The sequence below is a fragment of the Oenanthe melanoleuca genome, chromosome 12 (assembly GCF_029582105.1).
Source record: "Oenanthe melanoleuca isolate GR-GAL-2019-014 chromosome 12, OMel1.0, whole genome shotgun sequence".
Taxonomy (NCBI): Eukaryota; Metazoa; Chordata; class Aves; order Passeriformes; family Muscicapidae; genus Oenanthe; species Oenanthe melanoleuca.
The window spans coordinates 8,645,820-8,662,105 of NC_079346.1; the positions used below are offsets into that span (position 1 = coordinate 8,645,820).

At 54.2% G+C, this 16,286-nt stretch overlaps 2 protein-coding genes across 5 annotated transcripts; one reads left to right on the top strand and one right to left on the bottom strand.

Annotated features, from left to right (window-relative positions):
• Window positions 1-1,819: 1,819 nt before the first annotated feature.
• On the bottom strand, window positions 1,820-12,006 carry CCDC71 (coiled-coil domain containing 71). 3 transcript variants are annotated; one of them, XM_056501835.1, is made up of 3 exons: window positions 10,021-10,103; window positions 8,419-9,550; window positions 1,820-4,945 (listed from the first exon to the last, which is right to left on the bottom strand). In XM_056501835.1, the coding sequence occupies exons 2-3, from the start codon at window positions 9,487-9,489 to the stop codon at window positions 4,907-4,909; spliced, it is 1,110 nt and encodes a 369-aa protein (XP_056357810.1). In that variant the 5' UTR covers window positions 9,490-9,550; window positions 10,021-10,103; the 3' UTR covers window positions 1,820-4,906. The 3 variants fall into 3 exon arrangements, with proteins under 3 accessions (XP_056357810.1, XP_056357809.1, XP_056357808.1); XM_056501834.1 differs by lacking the exon at window positions 10,021-10,103 and adding an exon at window positions 11,929-12,006 and having other exon boundaries at window positions 1,820-9,550; XM_056501833.1 differs by having other exon boundaries at window positions 1,820-9,550; window positions 10,021-10,246.
• LOC130258449 (uncharacterized) lies at window positions 11,980-16,263 on the top strand. Of its 2 annotated transcripts, none has more exons than XM_056501831.1 (5): window positions 11,980-12,364; window positions 12,437-12,822; window positions 13,424-13,584; window positions 14,020-14,152; window positions 15,572-16,263. In XM_056501831.1, the coding sequence occupies exons 1-5, from the start codon at window positions 11,980-11,982 to the stop codon at window positions 15,776-15,778; spliced, it is 1,272 nt and encodes a 423-aa protein (XP_056357806.1). In that variant the 3' UTR covers window positions 15,779-16,263. The 2 variants fall into 2 exon arrangements, with proteins under 2 accessions (XP_056357806.1, XP_056357807.1); XM_056501832.1 differs by having other exon boundaries at window positions 11,980-12,187.
• The last annotated feature ends 23 nt before the right edge of the window (window positions 16,264-16,286 follow it).

The window sequence follows — 16,286 nt, forward strand, 5'->3', positions numbered from 1 at the left end:
CGCAGCCTGGCTGGGACTCGCCCTGCACGGCACGGGCCGTCTGTGCCTCCAGCAGCGGTACCGGGAGCCCTGCACTGCACTACCCCAGTACTCATGCCAGATGAATCCTGTTCACGCCCAGTGCTGGCACTGTGGGCACCTCCATGCCCCACTCACCTGTGCTGGTCGGGGCTGCCTGGGATCCTCTGGACTGGCCGGGCTGGGTGCTGAGCTGGCAGCCCTGGAGCCCTGCAGAGAGCACGGCTGTGAACCAGGGCCGAGTTCCACAGAGACCTCACTGTCACGCAGGGATAGAGCCTTTTATTAGCTGAGGCTGAAGGAAGGAAGAGGAGCCGTGTGCTCTCCATGCCAAGGCCACGCTCTGGCCGCCCGCCGCCAAGCAAGGTCATGGGCAGACAAAGAAGCAGGTCTCGGCTACAGGGATGCCAAAAACCCACACCCACAGGGACACTCTGAGACAGCCAGGCACTTTAGCAGGACAAATGATGCTGTGGGCAGTGCCCTACCGGCTCCCCATAGCCACGCAAGGCACTTGGAAGCCTGGAGGAGGGGCCAGGCTGTGCCCGGCCGGGCTCCAGCAGTGCAGGCTGACGGTCAGGCAGCACCATCACCTTCTGAGCTGGGAGAACTGACAGGAGATGAGCTGACAAAAAGCCATTAGCACCGACCAGCGTGTCTATGTCAAGGGATCTTGCCAAGCAAACCTTATGTGCTCTGAGGAAATCCAAAGAGGCCTGATAAAGGCAACTGTAACAGGACCTTTGGCCTTGAAAAGCGAAGTGGGAGGGATCCTTAGTGGGATGTGAGGGATTAGAGAGGCATTTTAGCCCATGTCCAGGCAGCTCCCTGAAGGCTGCTCTGACTTCCCGTGTTGCCATCCCCTTGTCTGCCCCAGAGCTGAAAGCGTGAGGGTGGCCCGTGTCTGCCTGGGGAGATGGCCTGTCCGGGAGCAGCTCCATTGGCTGAAGATCTGCCAGCAGCTCTGCCCTCTATCACCAGCGTTTCAATGCTGCCGAGCATCCCCCGCATCCTTGGGCGACCTCAGCCTCTCTCCCCCAGCACTTTCAGCCGCAATTCAGAGATCATTCTTGCAGCAGCTCAGAGGCTCTTCCCACCATCCTCGGCAGAGCCCCTGAGCTACAGGGGCAGCCTCTCATGCCTGGCCAGCCCTGCTTGGACCGACTTCTGTGCACGCAGCAGGCAGCCAACACTTTCCCGAACATCCTTAGTGAGCAGAGAATTACTTAACCACTTCCCTTCTCGAGGAATGAGCTGCAGCACGGGACCGGAGCTGCTGTCTGCTCAGGGCCACAGTCCCACCACCATTAGTGCTGGGTCAGTGCACTGACAGCCCTGCGGCACAGACTGGATCCAGACTGCAAACCGTAGAACAATGGTGCTTCTGTTGAATTAGCCAGCCACAGGGTCCCGGCTGCAGGGCGGGCAGATTCAGAGAGAAGCTGGAGGGTGGGCAGGCAGGCTGGGGCTGGCAGAGCACCTGCCAGCACAGTGCCACCCTGCATGTTTCTAGGAACTAACCAGGAATGTGGATTTATCCCAGTTCAGCACCAGTGACACACATCCGGGTTATTTCCCACCCCAAACCAGGCAATCCTTAATGGAGTTTGAGTAATGCCAAACTTCCCTGGGAGAACAGGGGAGAAGAGCTGGAGGTGTGGTCTGCAGCTGAGTGTGCCCCATGCAGCATGCAGCAGCTGGGCAAAGGGAAACACCATGCCATGGAGCTGACAAGGGCTAGGAGCAGGAGCCCAGGGAGAAGCAGTCTGACATAGCCCAAAGAAAAGCTGGACACATTGGGTGGTTTTGAGCACCTTTTTAATGAAGGGCTGGACACCTGCTAGGACTTCATAACAAAAGGTTCACTTCATTTAAGAAAAAAGACCTGTTTTTTGTCCCATTCCCTTACAAAGAGTGGAATAATACTAACGCTGTCTTTTCACTAAGCAATGCCATTCCAAAATATACAACACTGAGTGTGGAACAGCCCAGTTTCATATTAACATTAAATATTATTAGAACTTCAGAAACATTCTACACAAACAAATGAAACGTTAAAAAGTTCACTCAAGAACAAGATGGTTTTGTAAAATCATCGTACAAAGTTTGTTACTCGCCCTTCTGCGGGTTGCAGTTGCTGCTCCCCAGCCATTGCTTGGGATGCCCAAACACTAGGGAATGCCACAGCAGAGCCCATGGCACGGTCTCAGCTGGAGTATGTCGGTCATGCTGTGGTGTGGAGATGGCTCTCATGGAGATGCTGGCTGGCAGAGAGTAGCACAAGCAGCCAAGCAGTGCCCACTCACAGCCCCTGTGTCACTCAGCAGCTGCCCTGCCTCTGCTCAGGAAATGCTACTCCTCAGGAGCCAGTAGCCAGACCCAGGAGGAGGGAGGGCATCATATGGTGCCTTCCCTGCCATGAACAAACACTGACACTCGTTTTGTCCCAACCCAGGCCCGGGCAGCAGAGCAGGGGCAGGAGGGGAGGTATTTCTGGGGGTAGCTTTGCAGCACCTTCTCTTGAAACAGCACCATGTGCCTGACTGTGTCTGTGGCAATGACCAGACACTCACAGGAGCTGCCTGTAGCCACAGGAACCCAGGAACAGAAGGGGCTAATTAAGACAAGGAGAGAGTCCCAGATGATAATAAGGCCTTTAAGGGACTCCCTGGGGAAGGTATTTCAGAGGCCAAATGAGCAGTGCCAGATTGTGAGACCTATGAAGGATGGAAATGAATGGTTTGGGGAGGTGCCTGTCCAAAAGGATTCCTGCTCACCTGCAGCACCAGTGTCCATGTACTGCTGCCAGGCAGGGCAAGGGAAGCTCTGTGGCCGGGCAATGATGGAGGGAAGACATGCTGCAGAATGCCACAGCCTTGGCTCCTCTGTTTGCACATCTTCTGCAACAAACACAGAAGCTGCAGGCTGCTGGCTGTCCAGGTGCTGCTGGCATCTTTAGCTTTCCTTACTCCCAGCTTCTCACTTTTACACCAGACTTGCTTGGTGTTCCTAAGCAAAGGGAGGGGTCTGGCCTCAGCACCATGGCTTTGGAGGCACCTGCTGGCCAGCCTGCAAGTTCCAGCAGTTGAAGCTACAGACAAGCTTCATTCAGGGATGTCAAAGGCTGGCCTGTCATGTCTTCTGGGACAAGATTCCTCCAAGGCACCTGGCACCTTCCTAACAGCACCTAGCTCCAGGCAGAACAGGCTGCAAGGAGAGGGAAACCCTAGCATGGTGCTCTCTAGAAGAGTCCTGAATGTGAGGGTTCAGGAGCATCCTGCCCTGCTGTGCTCTCCACAGGTCATGCCAGCCCAACCAGCTGGCAAAGCTGAGGGCTGCAGCATTGTCAGGAAGGTGCCAGATATCCCAAAACTGCTGTCCTCCCCATGGGCCACCTCAGTTCCTGTAGGGCCATCCCCATCTGAGCACAGGAACAGAGGCCAGTGCCATTTTGAAGACCAAAAAAGAAACTGTCATTTCCACGCAAACCAACCAGCCTGGCTGAGCAGCCAGTGCTCCACGGCTCAGCACTGACCCTAACAACCATGGCCAAAAAAATAAAAAAATGGATCCTCCCACTGAAATCTGCCTTCCTGCCTGGGAAGATGCCCAGCTCGAGTCACACTGCCCAGCTGAAGCTGAGAGACAAACCTGCTTTCCATACTCAGGGATCCCTTGAGCCATGGCCAAAGGCCCAGATCCTAGACAGGGCAGGGAACTTGGATCCAAAGGGAAAGAACTGCTGGGGTGACTGAACCCCCCCCATGCTGGCCATGAACACAGCACAAGTCACAATTAAAAGGGCACAAACTCTGTGCTCAATTCCAAAACCCAGAGTCTCCCAGCTCCTCTTGCCACAGATGGAGCCAGGGTGGAGAAGTGCTTCTGATATACCAGGAGGGCCTGGAGGACAGGGTGCAGAACACAGGCAGCTATGGAGCAGGACCATGGAGCCATATGCACAGTATCACCCATCTGTGCTGTTCTGCTGCCTTTTCCCCTGCCATGTTCTTAGCTGGCAACTGGCTGAACTCCATGCAAGGAAGAACCAGGCAATGGGGGGAATCTCAGCCCACTAACCCCACCCTGTTATTATGAACTGGTCTGAGAGCTGTCCAGTGAGGTGAGCACTCCAGGGAGCACACTTCCTTCACACACTGAAATACCACTCATGGGCTGCCAAGCAGGAGTAACAAAATAATCCCTCCTTATTTTGCAAAAAAAAGTGTTTAAGAAATTCTTACAAGGATTGCTACAGCAGCTGGCTCAGGAGGAATGCAAATAGTTTAGAAGCAGCAGCAGCAGCAGCAACACGCTACATGGCTTGCAGGGAAGAGGCTGAGGAGAAACTTCTACAACCACAAGCAGTGGCAGATGGTGAAATTTGATCACAGTGGACATGAGCTTCAGAACATTTCAACCAATTAACATTGTGATTTCAATGGTATCTGATGTCAGTTTTAGCTGCCCGCCGGACAAGTTACTTTCCCCACGGACCTTGCTGACGGACATCTGAAGCATGCAGGAAGCTCAAGGACCTTGTCTGGTGGAGGGGAAGCACAAACTGCTTCTTGGCAGCTGAATAAAAGGAGAAATGATTTCCAAAAAAATCAGTTGGAAGAACAGCCTTTTGACCGCTAGCCGAATCGTTTCTCAAAGTGACAGTGGCACAAATCCATGCATTAAAAGCATTCCTAAGAGAGTCTCCAAAGCTCTCGGCTGTCACAGTGCCCAGAACAACACAGGCCAGGTTAGGCACTTGGATGAATTCAAAGTGACTAATACAGAAACAGGTCTGAACAAGGTGCATACCACATGCTCAGCAGAGACCACAGCGCTCTGGGCAATGCATTTCTGCCAGTTACTGTTGCACAGTTCCCTGGAGGTGTTACTCAGCTGCCACAGAATAACACAGGATGGAAGGGACCTGTGTAGGATACCTCTGGTTAGATCAGGTCTTAGGCAGCTCTGGTTTGATCAAACACTTCATCTTCCCTAAACAGCAGAGAGCAGCATCCACACAAAGCCCCCTCTGCAGCCTCGTGCACTGTGCATCAGTCTTACATGCCCAGGACATCAGGACATCCTCACCTAGGTATGAGTTGAAGGATGGTGGAGCCAACCCATGCCAGAATGAGGAACCCCCTCTGCCAGTACTGCCTGATGGGCAGCAGTTGCTGGCATTGGCACAGAGGCTGTAAAGCTCCTCTATAACAACCTGCAATCCTTTCAGTCAAGTTCCCAAAGCACTTGCAAGAGGAAGAAGAGACAACAGGATGGCAGAGAATGGAGGTCCAGCACTGCCCTGTCACTCAGGGCCCTGTGGTCTATTAGAGATGCACAGGAGAGCTGACAGAGATGGAACTGTTGATGAGCAAGTCCCTGAGCACACAGCTATGGAGTGCTCACTTCCCTGGCAGGAGTCTCAGTGACACCGAGGCTTTTCCAAAGCTCGTCTCTCCCTGTGGAGCAGAAAACCTTTTGCTGGTGGTCTGGGAAGGGCACAGGGCAAACTGTCATCACCAAGCATGCACAGAACTCAGTTCAGTGCTGGGAAAGGCATGGCAGCTCTAAGGCTGGATGCTGTGCTGGATGTGTTAAGCATTAGTAAAAGTCCTTGACTGACAAAGACCCAAGCTGTGAAAGACAAGAGGTGATGGAAAAGAATGGGGAGGCAGACAGCAGTGCAGCTGGGGGAAGACACACAGCGATGAGGAGGGATATAGCCTGGTAAGTTGGCCTCAGGTGCTCAGCTTCCCGCTCAGGCTGGAGGAAAAGCGACCTCGACCTGGATTCAGCCTTGGTGAGGCACATTGTTTTTCCCAGCGGAGGCCAAGTGCTCAGCTGGGACGTCTGTGCTGCATAAGAAGGCTCCAAAGACAGCTCTCAGTGCCCTTATAAGGGTCTGGGAACGGGGAAGCTGCTGAGCAGCCTGACACCAATACCGCAGGCAGCAGTTCATGAGCCTTCCTCGGGAAACAGCCCAAAAGAGAAACACCAGTGCAGGACTTCAAGACCTGGCATTTGAGAGCGTGGGAATGAGGAACGTCTGAAGGAGTGGGAACAAAGCAATTTTTGGCCAATTGACAGTGATGGAGAGCCCCTGTTCATCCAGCACCAGCTCAGGATAGGGAACTTTCTGCCAGGGCATTTTAAAACACAGATGCAGAAGAAAGTATTTCCTTCTCCTCAGCAGCCAAGCAGCGGCATTCACAGGTCAGTCTCAGACACTGCAAGTTATGACCTCTGACAGCAACTCAGAACCCAAGAGTGGGGTTCAGGGCTTGCAATCATAGCCTGAATCATAAAATTACAGAAGGGTTAGGATTGGAAGAAACCTTAAAGATTATCTTGTTCCAACGGATCTGCCATGGGCAGGGACAGTTTCCACTGCTCAGTGAAAGAGAAGCTCCACCGTGTTCTATGTGGGTAAGAGAACCCAGATGCACTTCAGAATGCTACACTTCCCTGCCCTCTCACTCTGTCATGAACCTCCTCTCTTCTCTCCATACCACAATCTTCCGTTCTGCACTGGGGATCAGACACCAACCCCTCTTATAAACCACTGAAATCCAACCAGGTGTTTGGGGGGTGGGGCTTAAATGTAAGGAGCTGAGACTTCCCTGGGGAGCTCATCCCTTCAGCCAATGTTCACAGAGATTACTAGGTCAGACAACTGGTATCTTGAGTTGGTGAGAGAATGAGTGGATTTTACACTAGTGCTGCAGAGATCTGAAAATACAGCAGTGCTGTATGAAGCCCAGATCAATGCCTCTTCCTTTCCCCAGACCACCAGTTTGTCCCTTCCAGGTGACAGTGGCAGCACTAACTGCTCCAATGAAGTGTTTCTCCTGGGATTAGTAGATCCCTCCCTGTGGAGTGAAGAGCCGTGTTCCCATGTGACAGCATGCCTCAGTACAGGGAGGTGACAGCAGCCATCTGCAGTGGTTCTGCAGTGCCTCCTGGGGATGGCTCCTTCCACACAGAGCTCTCACACCTGCCACACACCTTCTCACAACATCCCTGACGGCATGGCAAGGCTGCTACTCACTGCAACATGGTGCCCATCTCTCCTCCTACTGCTTCATCCCCACAAACCACAGAAAGTAACTCTCTATGTTTAAGTGCTGGTATATGTCCTCCCAAATTTTTCACTTTTCTGCTTTAACTCAGGCTTAAGTATCCCACTGAGCTCTGGGACTGGCAGGATGTAGCTAATATATTCAAACACAGCCTGCATCTCTGTTGTCGTTTAACTCCAGCCAAAACCAATAGTCTTCTCTACCGGCACCTGGAATCTGCTCCTGGAACACCCAGCAACAGCAAAGCAGTTACATGGTGGGCAGGACACTATGCAATTCTTGCTAACATTTCCAGCCCTTTGGCTCTAACAGTCACAGTTCATGATGCATAGCTGCACCTGGGGTATAGGAGAGCAAAGTAATGCTGGGTGCTGAAGAGGAGTCCTCTTCGGAGGCAAATCCCTACCATGAATTCAAAACTTCTGCTACTCACAAAGGGAAGAGGCGCCTAAAGACATCAGACAGACTTGCAGTCCTGTGACACTCCCCCACTGTTACGCAGAGGTAATACCGAAAACAGGATTAAAACTACCAGCTGGTAATTCTCCAAATGGTTTGGCATTCTGGAGACAAACAAGTGGCTACAACGCTGCTGCCTCTGAACTGCTCAAGGAAGCCTAGGACGGACTGTCACAACACCGAACCACAAAGGAATCCTGGCACCTTTCAACAAAAGACTAGTTGAAGGGAAGAAGGAACAAAAGCTATCAAACCAATCCCAAAGGGATGGAGGAAGTGCATCTTCCCACAGTTCCTGGGCCATATGAACATATATAGATATATAGATATATAGATAATAAAGTTATAAAATTTGATCAAAATAAAACCAGTAAATGTACAGCTTGAAAAAGAGCAATATCACAGTGCATCAATGTCATGAGAAAGTCCTGTGTTCTCCCCTGCACAAGAGCACTGCCTGCCATGTTCAGGGGAGCGTGGTGGGAAGTGAACTCTTCAGCCTGCTCAGCTCGATGCTGGCCAGGGTCACCGTCCCATACTCCCAAACAGGGGTTTGGATTTCGGCAGCCAGTTCTGCACAGCAGTGGCAGACAGGCAGGAACAGCATGAGAGTGGGTTGCTCTATCTGCAGGTTAGTGCATATTGGCACTAGAGACACAGAGTCACTCCTAAACCTCTATGCGCTCTGGTGCCAGGTTTGTATTTACTTACTTACAAAAAAAAAGTGACAAAGTAAAGAAACTCAGGGAACACTATGAGAATGGGACAAAGGCTGAATTTGGATCACAGGGGACAAGTTGACTCTAAGAATCTTCTGTGCCCTCCTCCTCACTTCATCATCAGAGGAAGAGCTGCCCACCTTGATGGTCCGGAATTTCAGCAGGTTCAAAGTGCTCTGAGCCTGTCGAGTTTTCTTTCGGAGAGGAATGGTATTTGCTTTTTTCCTCTGTGGTGCTTCTTTTGTTTCTGTAGCTCTTCTCCTCTTCTGCCCAGTGCTCTCCTGGTAAGTGCTGCTGTCCTTCCACTCTGTTTTTCCCAGCAGAGCTTCCTTATCTTTGATTTTCAAGGTCTTGGGCTGTGGTGCTGTCGTGCAGTCCTGGGACGAGCTGCCTGTGACTCTCCCGTTGAGAACTCCGGAGGCCTTGCAGGCATTGCTCTCCTGCAGCACTCCACCCTTTGGTCCCTTCAGAACCTTTAAAGCACAGGTGGCAGAATCTGGTGATTTCTTAACCGAACGCTTGTATCCCTTGCCTTCGGTTATTTTAGTGCTCTTGCCTGAAGAAAACTGCCTTGGTGGACTTGAAGTCTTGAGGAGTCTAAGGTCTGAGGGAGAGATCCCAAGACGCCCTTGTGTGTACTTGGACTCCAAACAGGACGTTGCAGTTTTCAGTGGCACCAGGGCTTCCAAAACCACCGACAGTCTCACAGCTGGATACACGTCAGGATACATGCTTGTAGGGAAGCCCACTGCTGCTGGCTTGGATGTGCCAGATCCTGTCTGCTTCAATGAGCGCAAGAGGAGATTTGTGGAATCCCCTTTGGAGACTGGCTGACTGGAGACTTTCAAAGTGCTCACTGGAATGCTGGTGGGCAAAGGGGCCACTTTTGCCATTGAGTTCCTGGCTGGACTCTGAGTGGGCTCAGTGGTGCTGGCACAGCTGTGTTGTGTCTTTTCTTCCGTCTGACTCGGTATGACTGCTGTGCACGAGCTATAGCCGTACACATCCTTACTCCTCAGAATAGTGGGCTGGTAGCCCTCCTCCTTCAGGCCTTGGATGAAGGCCACCAGCTGGGTCTCTGTGTCTGAAAGGTCCTTGGACATCGGGTTGAAGACTCGGAGGGCTTCCTCCAGCACTTTCTGTCCTGCAGAGGAAATTCTTGACCAGGAATGGACAGCTTTTTCTTCCTCATTGTTCACCGCAATATTCATGGCATTAGGCAAGCAGATGCTTCAAAAAGGTCCAAATTACTGGAAAAACAAGCCTTGACACCTCAAAAGGAGAAAGAAGACAGTTAGGTTACAGCAACTGAAATTACCCAAGTTTCTAAACCGGGAACTGAAACAATTAAGCCGAGATGTGGCTGGTTGCAAACACTGGGTCAGATTCTGAGCTCAAGCCAAGACAAAAGTACCATCAAGAAAATCCTGTCACTCATTCATCTCTGAAATAAAACTAAAAAAATCTCTCACAAAAATGTCCTCCAACTCAAACAGAGACTTCAGGAAATACCATCCAATCCACTCCAATATGAAGGTCTCTAACGGTTAACCCAGCAAAATCTGCCGCTCATTTCCAGTTTGAGTTTGACCCACCCCAGTTTTGAATAACCAGATCTCATTTTCCCTGGGAAAAACTGAACCCTCTTGAACCCTTTCCCTGTGCACACACCATGAGCAGCACCATTGAGCCATCTCAACACTAAGAAATGTCTAAGCACTTCAACTGTATCCCAGCACTACCTTCAATTTCTCAGCTTCTTAACTGATGCTGCTCAAAAATTGATTCTGAGTCCCTGCCAAAGCTGCAGCTCCCTCCTGGAGACCTGGCAGCAGCGCTGGAGGCTGTTCCAGTTGTGCTTCATTGAGGCTGAATGCTGTGGCAAGGCAGCACTGCTCCTTGCTGTTCCCTTGTTTGAACAACGGTCCACAACTTGCTGTCACAGCAAACTGGTGTTGATCCAAGGACTGTTGCTGCCAAGTGAGGAGGAAGCAGGAAATTCAAGCAGGGCGGTATGAAGGAAACACACATCACCAGGGCCAAGTGCACAAAGGCCTGAGGGACAACACTGGGATCACACTCGGGGCATTGCACAGCTGCCTGCCCGGCATAAAAGCACCAATTATTGCTTTCAATAAAAAACAGGCACTAAAGGGCAGTTCAGGCAGGACTTTAGGATGTACCCAGGAGAACTCTGATCCTGGTGGCCTCACCGCTCCACAGCTGGATGCTAGACTGACAAGGCATAAAATCTTTATCTTTGTTGATACCTCTCAAAATAATAATGAAGATTCAGTTAAAAACCCTGATCAGGGAAATGCAGGAGGTGTCAGAGACAGTTCTGGAGAGGGCAGTGCACAGGCAAGAAAGCTGTTATGGAGAAGTCAGCGCCTGAGCAGACAGAACAAGGAGCTACTCTAGTCCCATGTTCCCCCCAGAACTCTGGTCTCACCACAGCACAGAAGCAGAGCCCATGCTGCCGCCAGCTGCACAATCAGGGAAGAGACACAAGCCAAGAGCAGCCACAGAAGGGAAAGCACAGGTCAGTGGGGGAGTAAGAACCTCCACATGACAGACTAATCTCAGTCAAGTGCTCTATAGACGTCATGGCCAAAGAGGGATTTGGAGGAGGATAATGCAGTTGTTCAGAGGCAGGCGGGGGATCTCCCACGAAGGAGGGGAGGCAGGCAGGGAAGTGATCCCACAGAGCCCCAGCCAGCGTCACCAGCCAGCAGGGAGTCACCACCTCCTCAGTGACCAAGCAGCACCAGGCACAGGAAAGCCAGAGAGAGTGTAATGTTAATTTTGATTTAGTAGTGAGGCAGAGATCAGTGAAGAAGCACAAGAAACAACATTTGCTTAATGGACTGCAAAATGGATCATCTTCAGGCTGCAGCAAGCCCAGGAGCAGGGACATCTGAAGGGGTGTTCTCGCTGTGACATTTCATGGGAACAGGACTTTGCAACATCCATCCACTTGGTCCTGTTTGGTGCAGTGCCAGCTATATTGGAGGAAAGCCAGCCACAGACGCACCCCCGGACACTCTGTCCTCCCAACAGCAGGTTCCCTCCTGTGACACACTGCTGGGGGCCGGGATTTACGGGAACACAGCGCTCCCGGCAGCTAGCTCGGGTTTAGAGGCCCGGCTGTCCGAGCACGGAAAGGGCTCTCCAGGTGCACCGCAGGGAAAAGCGGCTGCCAGCAAGGCCGAGATGCAGGGCTGGGGCAGCCTACAGCTGCAGGCTGGTGCGCAGTCCCAAGGAGGGCTCGACGGGATGGCCAGATCCTGCTCAGCCACACCTTCTGGCCCGCCCTTCGGCGCAGGGGATGCCCCTTCCCGAGCGCCCGCCGCGCGCTCCCGCTGCACCCTCCCCAGGGCTCGGCGCGCCGGCCGGAGGGACCCGGGCCGGGCAGGCCGCCTGGGCCGGCCCCTCCCTGCAGGGCTACGGGAGGTGATTGGTGCAGACAGGGGGTGCGGCACCCGCGCTCGGCCCGCGCCGGCTCCCGGGACCGGGGGGGCGGGGGCCGGGGCGGGGCCCTCAGCGCCGCGGCTCCGCCTCCAGCGCCCCGAGGCCGCCCCAGCTGGCGGTTCGGCAGCGCCCTCGCCCGGGAGTCGGCGTGGGGCCCGGGCCCGCCGGTCCCAACCTACCGGCTGCCGCCAGACCCGCGCCCGCCGCTGCGCCGCACCCGCCGCTCCAACATGGCCGCCTGCGGGGCGCCGGAAGCGCCGCCCGCTTCCGCTTCCGGTCCGGTTCCGTGGGCCGCGGTCACGCCCACAGTCACGGAGCATATTCGGTCCCGCCCCGCCCCGCCCCGCGGTGTCCGCGGCAACGCCTCGCGGCCGCCCCCGAGCCGACAGGGGGCGCCGCCGGCGGAAGCTGAGCGGGCGGAAGCGGCACCGTCACCAGGTAACGGGGTCGGTGTTGGGGCGATGAGCGGCGGGGCCGGGCGGCGGCGGCGCCTGGTTCTGCACGTGGACCTCAACAACACCGTGGTGGTGGCGGACACGGTGACGGGGCAGGCCCCGCGAGCGGCGCTCAATACCTTTCTCAGCACTGTTACCTGGGGCCGCGCCGGGGCTGCCGGTGAGCGCCGGGGCAGGGAGTACGGTGACCCGGTGTGGCGGTGCGGAGGCTGAGCGCGTTCCTCTCTTCTAGGCGAGTGGGAGTGGGTGAGCGACTGCCCGTCCCTGGGCCCGCCGTGCCCCGGCGCCCTCAGCTACTACAGCCGCCACGGCCGGGACCCCGCCTTCACCGAGGCCGGCCCGGGCCGCCGCTTCCGCGACCTCCACGCCCGCCACCTGCGGCTGCTGGAGTGGCCGGGCCGGCCGCAGGATGCCTTGTCGGTGACGGGGGAGCCCGGCAAACGCTACCACCTGATCCTGCCCTCCTTCTTCCGTCTCCTGGAAACGCTGCACCGTGACGGCAGGGCCTTCGCTGTTGTCTTCAGGACCTTCGGCACCGACCTGCCCCGCGCCTTGCAGGCCGTCAGCAGCGCTCTGGACGGGCAGCACCCCCAGTTCCCCGCCCTGCGGGACCTGGCGGTGAGTGGTGTCCTGAGGGTCCGTCCTGATGGGGAGGGGCAGCCGAATGGTCCCACAGAGTCCCCCCCATGTCAGCCTGCTCTGTTCGGCCAGGCTGCTTTTAAAAGCACCGAATTCTCTGAATGAAGCTGTTAGCTGTGGGAGAGCATGTGTGTGCAGATCCTATGTGGAAGGGAATCCTCTTGGGGTATCCCATGTTGGTCAGAGCATGCCTTCTACCGAGGAGGGGCTGCTGCCGCAGAGCAGGGCTCCCTTGCCCAGAGACAATTGCAGCTGCACTCTCCTCCCACTGGCAGCACACTGGGCAGGAGCGCTGGGAATGAGCTTTAGAAGATGCTTTAGTTATTCCTTGGAGTGTTTTCAGGTAGCAGAGATTGAAAATGGGGCAATATGCAGCTAGGAGGTCATTCCTCTCCATCCCTGGGGAGAGGATGATTTTTGGTTGGATGCATTCCATGCCTCCTCTTGTCTTCCCAGCACCATCCTCCCACACTGTGCTGGTGAGGAGTCTCCACCCTGCTGCTTGGTGTCTCTGCCAGTGCGTGAAACAATCTGTCTGCTTTGGAAAACTTTTCCTTCCCCATATTCTGTGGTCCTGCAGCTCCCTGTGGACCTTACCCCTGGCCAGATACGCTGCAGCAAGCGAGAGGTGGTGCTAACACGGGGAGCAGAGCGTCTGGCCACCCGGGAAGACAGAAGAAAGCTTTACAACTACTTCAGCTCCTTTGAGGGAATTGGAGGCTTCCAAGACCACTTTGACTGGTGAGAAAGAGTCTCGTGCTAATCTCGTGGTGAGAAAGAGGGCATTGAGAAAGTGGATTGGGCATTATCTTCTTTCCTGTGATTCTCTTAGTTTTTGGAACAGCTCCTAGTTTTGAAGCCTTTATATTTTTGGGGTTCCTATCACTTAGGCACTCCCCATTTTGCCTCTGGGCAGCCTTATGGGACTCTCACACCTTTTGTGAGGTCCCCATCCCCTGGTGTACCTCCTGCTTTTCTCCAAAGACCCCCTTATTTGTCACCTTGATGCAAAATACCTCATTCTTACGAGGCCATGGGCAGCAGGACAGAACAGGACATTCTTCATCCTGCTTCACTGGCTCAGAGGGTGCCCTGGGCCTGCAATACGTCTGTTATTACCTGGGAGCTGTCACCTCTCCTTCCCCTGACTCTTCCTTCTCCCACTTATTGTTTCAGGTGGGCCAAAAATCAGTTCTCGTCCCAGGGTGGGAAGCCCCTGTGGATAGACCCCCATGATCCTGATATTCACCACATCTTCATTGATGACAACATCCGGCTGGACGATGGAGACACCATTGTTCACCCCCAGGTAGGTGGCTGAATGTCCCTCTGGCACTAGCAGCCTGCACTAGGCGTGTCTCTGGCAAGGTCAGACATGTTTTGTCCCCTTTGCGTGAGGCTGCAAAGAGGGGTCAAGGCACAGCCCTGGTGTCACTGCATCCTGTGCCACAAATGTCGGTGGTAGTGATGCACGGGGGAGGTGAGATCAGACATCAGCAAATGCACAGCAAGTGCTGGCTGCCTCTGCTCCCCACTGAGTCAGCCCTGTGCCTGGAGACAGCAGCAGTGATATCAGGGCTGCCAGCCCTGGCTGTCACCCATCTGAATGAAAGGGTAGTGTTTGTGGGGAGCACACTTGGGAAACAGAATGTTTATGCAGACAGACCTGTGCCTCGCCGTTGGACAGCTGTCAATGCTCAAACAAGAGCTGCATGGGTGATCTTCAACCTCTGCTTGTTTCCATCCATATGGAGAAAGGGGGAAAAACGTGGCAGTGAATTGTCTGCAGTGTTTGCCAGGCAGCCCAGGAATGGCAAGGGGTGGGATGCTCATTGGATATTCCCTTCCATACAAGCTCTCTCAGCTTAAACATTTGTAGCTGGTGGCAGGAATTGTTACTGCCTGGACAGAGCTGTCAGGAGTAGGCTTTGGTCTGTGCCATGCCTGCTTGAGGGGAGCCTCTGCAATGGCTGCTGCATGCAGATCTGTAGCAGCTGGAGCATGGCTCACACAGCTCCACTTGCTGCATTTCAGCCTCAGGCTATTTGGCTGATCAAGGAGTTCCTCCTTTGGCATTGGTAGCCTGTGCAGCTGGTCAGTCAGGCTGCTCTGCTAATCTCGTGGCAGCCATGCAGCCAGCCCTGGGGCTGCTCCCACGCTGGATCACACAGGTTATGGTAGCAGCAGACCTCGTGGGAGCCTGGGCAGCAGCCAAGCATCTTCCCAGCAGGGCTCATTGTCATTGCTGGGACCTTGCTGTCCTGCAGCCAGGATCAGTAGGTGGAACCCTCTTTGCGTCACCAGCTCTGCAGGGCTGTCCCCATGTCAGTGATGGTGACAGAGCAGCACTAGGAGTGGAAGAGATTGCCAGGTGGCTTTAAACAGGCCACAGTGAAGATCAGAAGGTGAAGTCCCTGTTCCATCCTGTGGTAGCTAAACGAAGAGCTGTTGGCAGAGGTTTGCCTGGAGTCAGCTGCTCCACAGAGCCCTTTTTTTCCAGCTGCATGGTGTGGCCTGTTTTCTTAAGGGAGCACCAGGCACGTGTGGCATGCTGGTTCAGAGTCAAAGGCACTTTTTGGGAGAGGGGGAAGTCGTAAGTTGCAGTGGAGATAGAATCACCCAGCCCTCTGCCCCTGACTCACAGCCAGCATGGAGGTGCCTGGCCAAGAGGAGGGGAGAGTGCACCACGGGGCATATGCATTGCTGTCAGGCTCTGCTCTCCCTGCAGGTATTCTCAGAGCAGGGCAGCAGCAGTCCCAGGAGTGTGCCCACCTCGGAGCTGTACAACATTTGTCTGGTGCAAACCAATCTGCTAGAGGCCATTGCTGATGAGGACTATTTCCTGCGCTGTGTGAGGAGGTGCGAGGAGAACTACGACCGCTACCTGGCCTGCATGGAGAAGGACACCCCAAGCCAGCAGTGGGATGGACAGTGATACCACCTCCTGGGACTGAGTGGCTCCAGACTGGGACACCACCTGCTTCCTGCATGCAGGCAAAGTCCCAGGCAGGCTCCTGCTTCAAGCTGTTACGTCTCCAATGTGCAATATGGGCGTTCAGTCCTATCAGGAGCTTTCATGAGCAAACACAAGCGTCCTGGGAGGTTGTGTGATGGGATTCTTGGAGGAAATGGTTTTCCATTCTTTGGCTGTATTGCCTGTGGTGCCCACTTCTGCGTGAGGGCTGGGGCTCACTGTCCCCCTGCAGTCGCCAGGCAGGTCCCTTCCACCATACTGTGATGCAGACAGCCTTGCAGTATTCACACCTCCCTTCCCGCTCCTGCAATGATGTCTGGTGCAGAGCAGGTTCCAGGATGAGTGCAGTGTTATCAGCTACATCCCCAGGTGGCATTTGTGGTGTGGTGTTCTCAGCGGATGTCTTGTCACTTCTGTCTGTTTTTAAAGCAAACCTTTTTAGCTCATTTCTGTGTGAGTTTCCTGCTTG

Bases quoted from the DNA above. Each gene is read 5' to 3' on its own strand.
- CCDC71 (XM_056501834.1), bottom strand. From the start codon at position 9,489: ATGAATATTGCGGTGAACAATGAGGAAGAAAAAGCTGTCCATTCCTGG.
- LOC130258449 (XM_056501831.1), top strand. From the start codon at position 11,980: ATGGCCGCCTGCGGGGCGCCGGAAGCGCCGCCCGCTTCCGCTTCCGGT. The intron at 12,823-13,423 runs GTGAGTGGTGTC...GTGGTCCTGCAG, and splicing joins CCGCCCTGCGGGACCTGGCG to CTCCCTGTGGACCTTACCCC. The intron at 13,585-14,019 runs GTGAGAAAGAGT...TTATTGTTTCAG, and splicing joins TTCCAAGACCACTTTGACTG to GTGGGCCAAAAATCAGTTCT.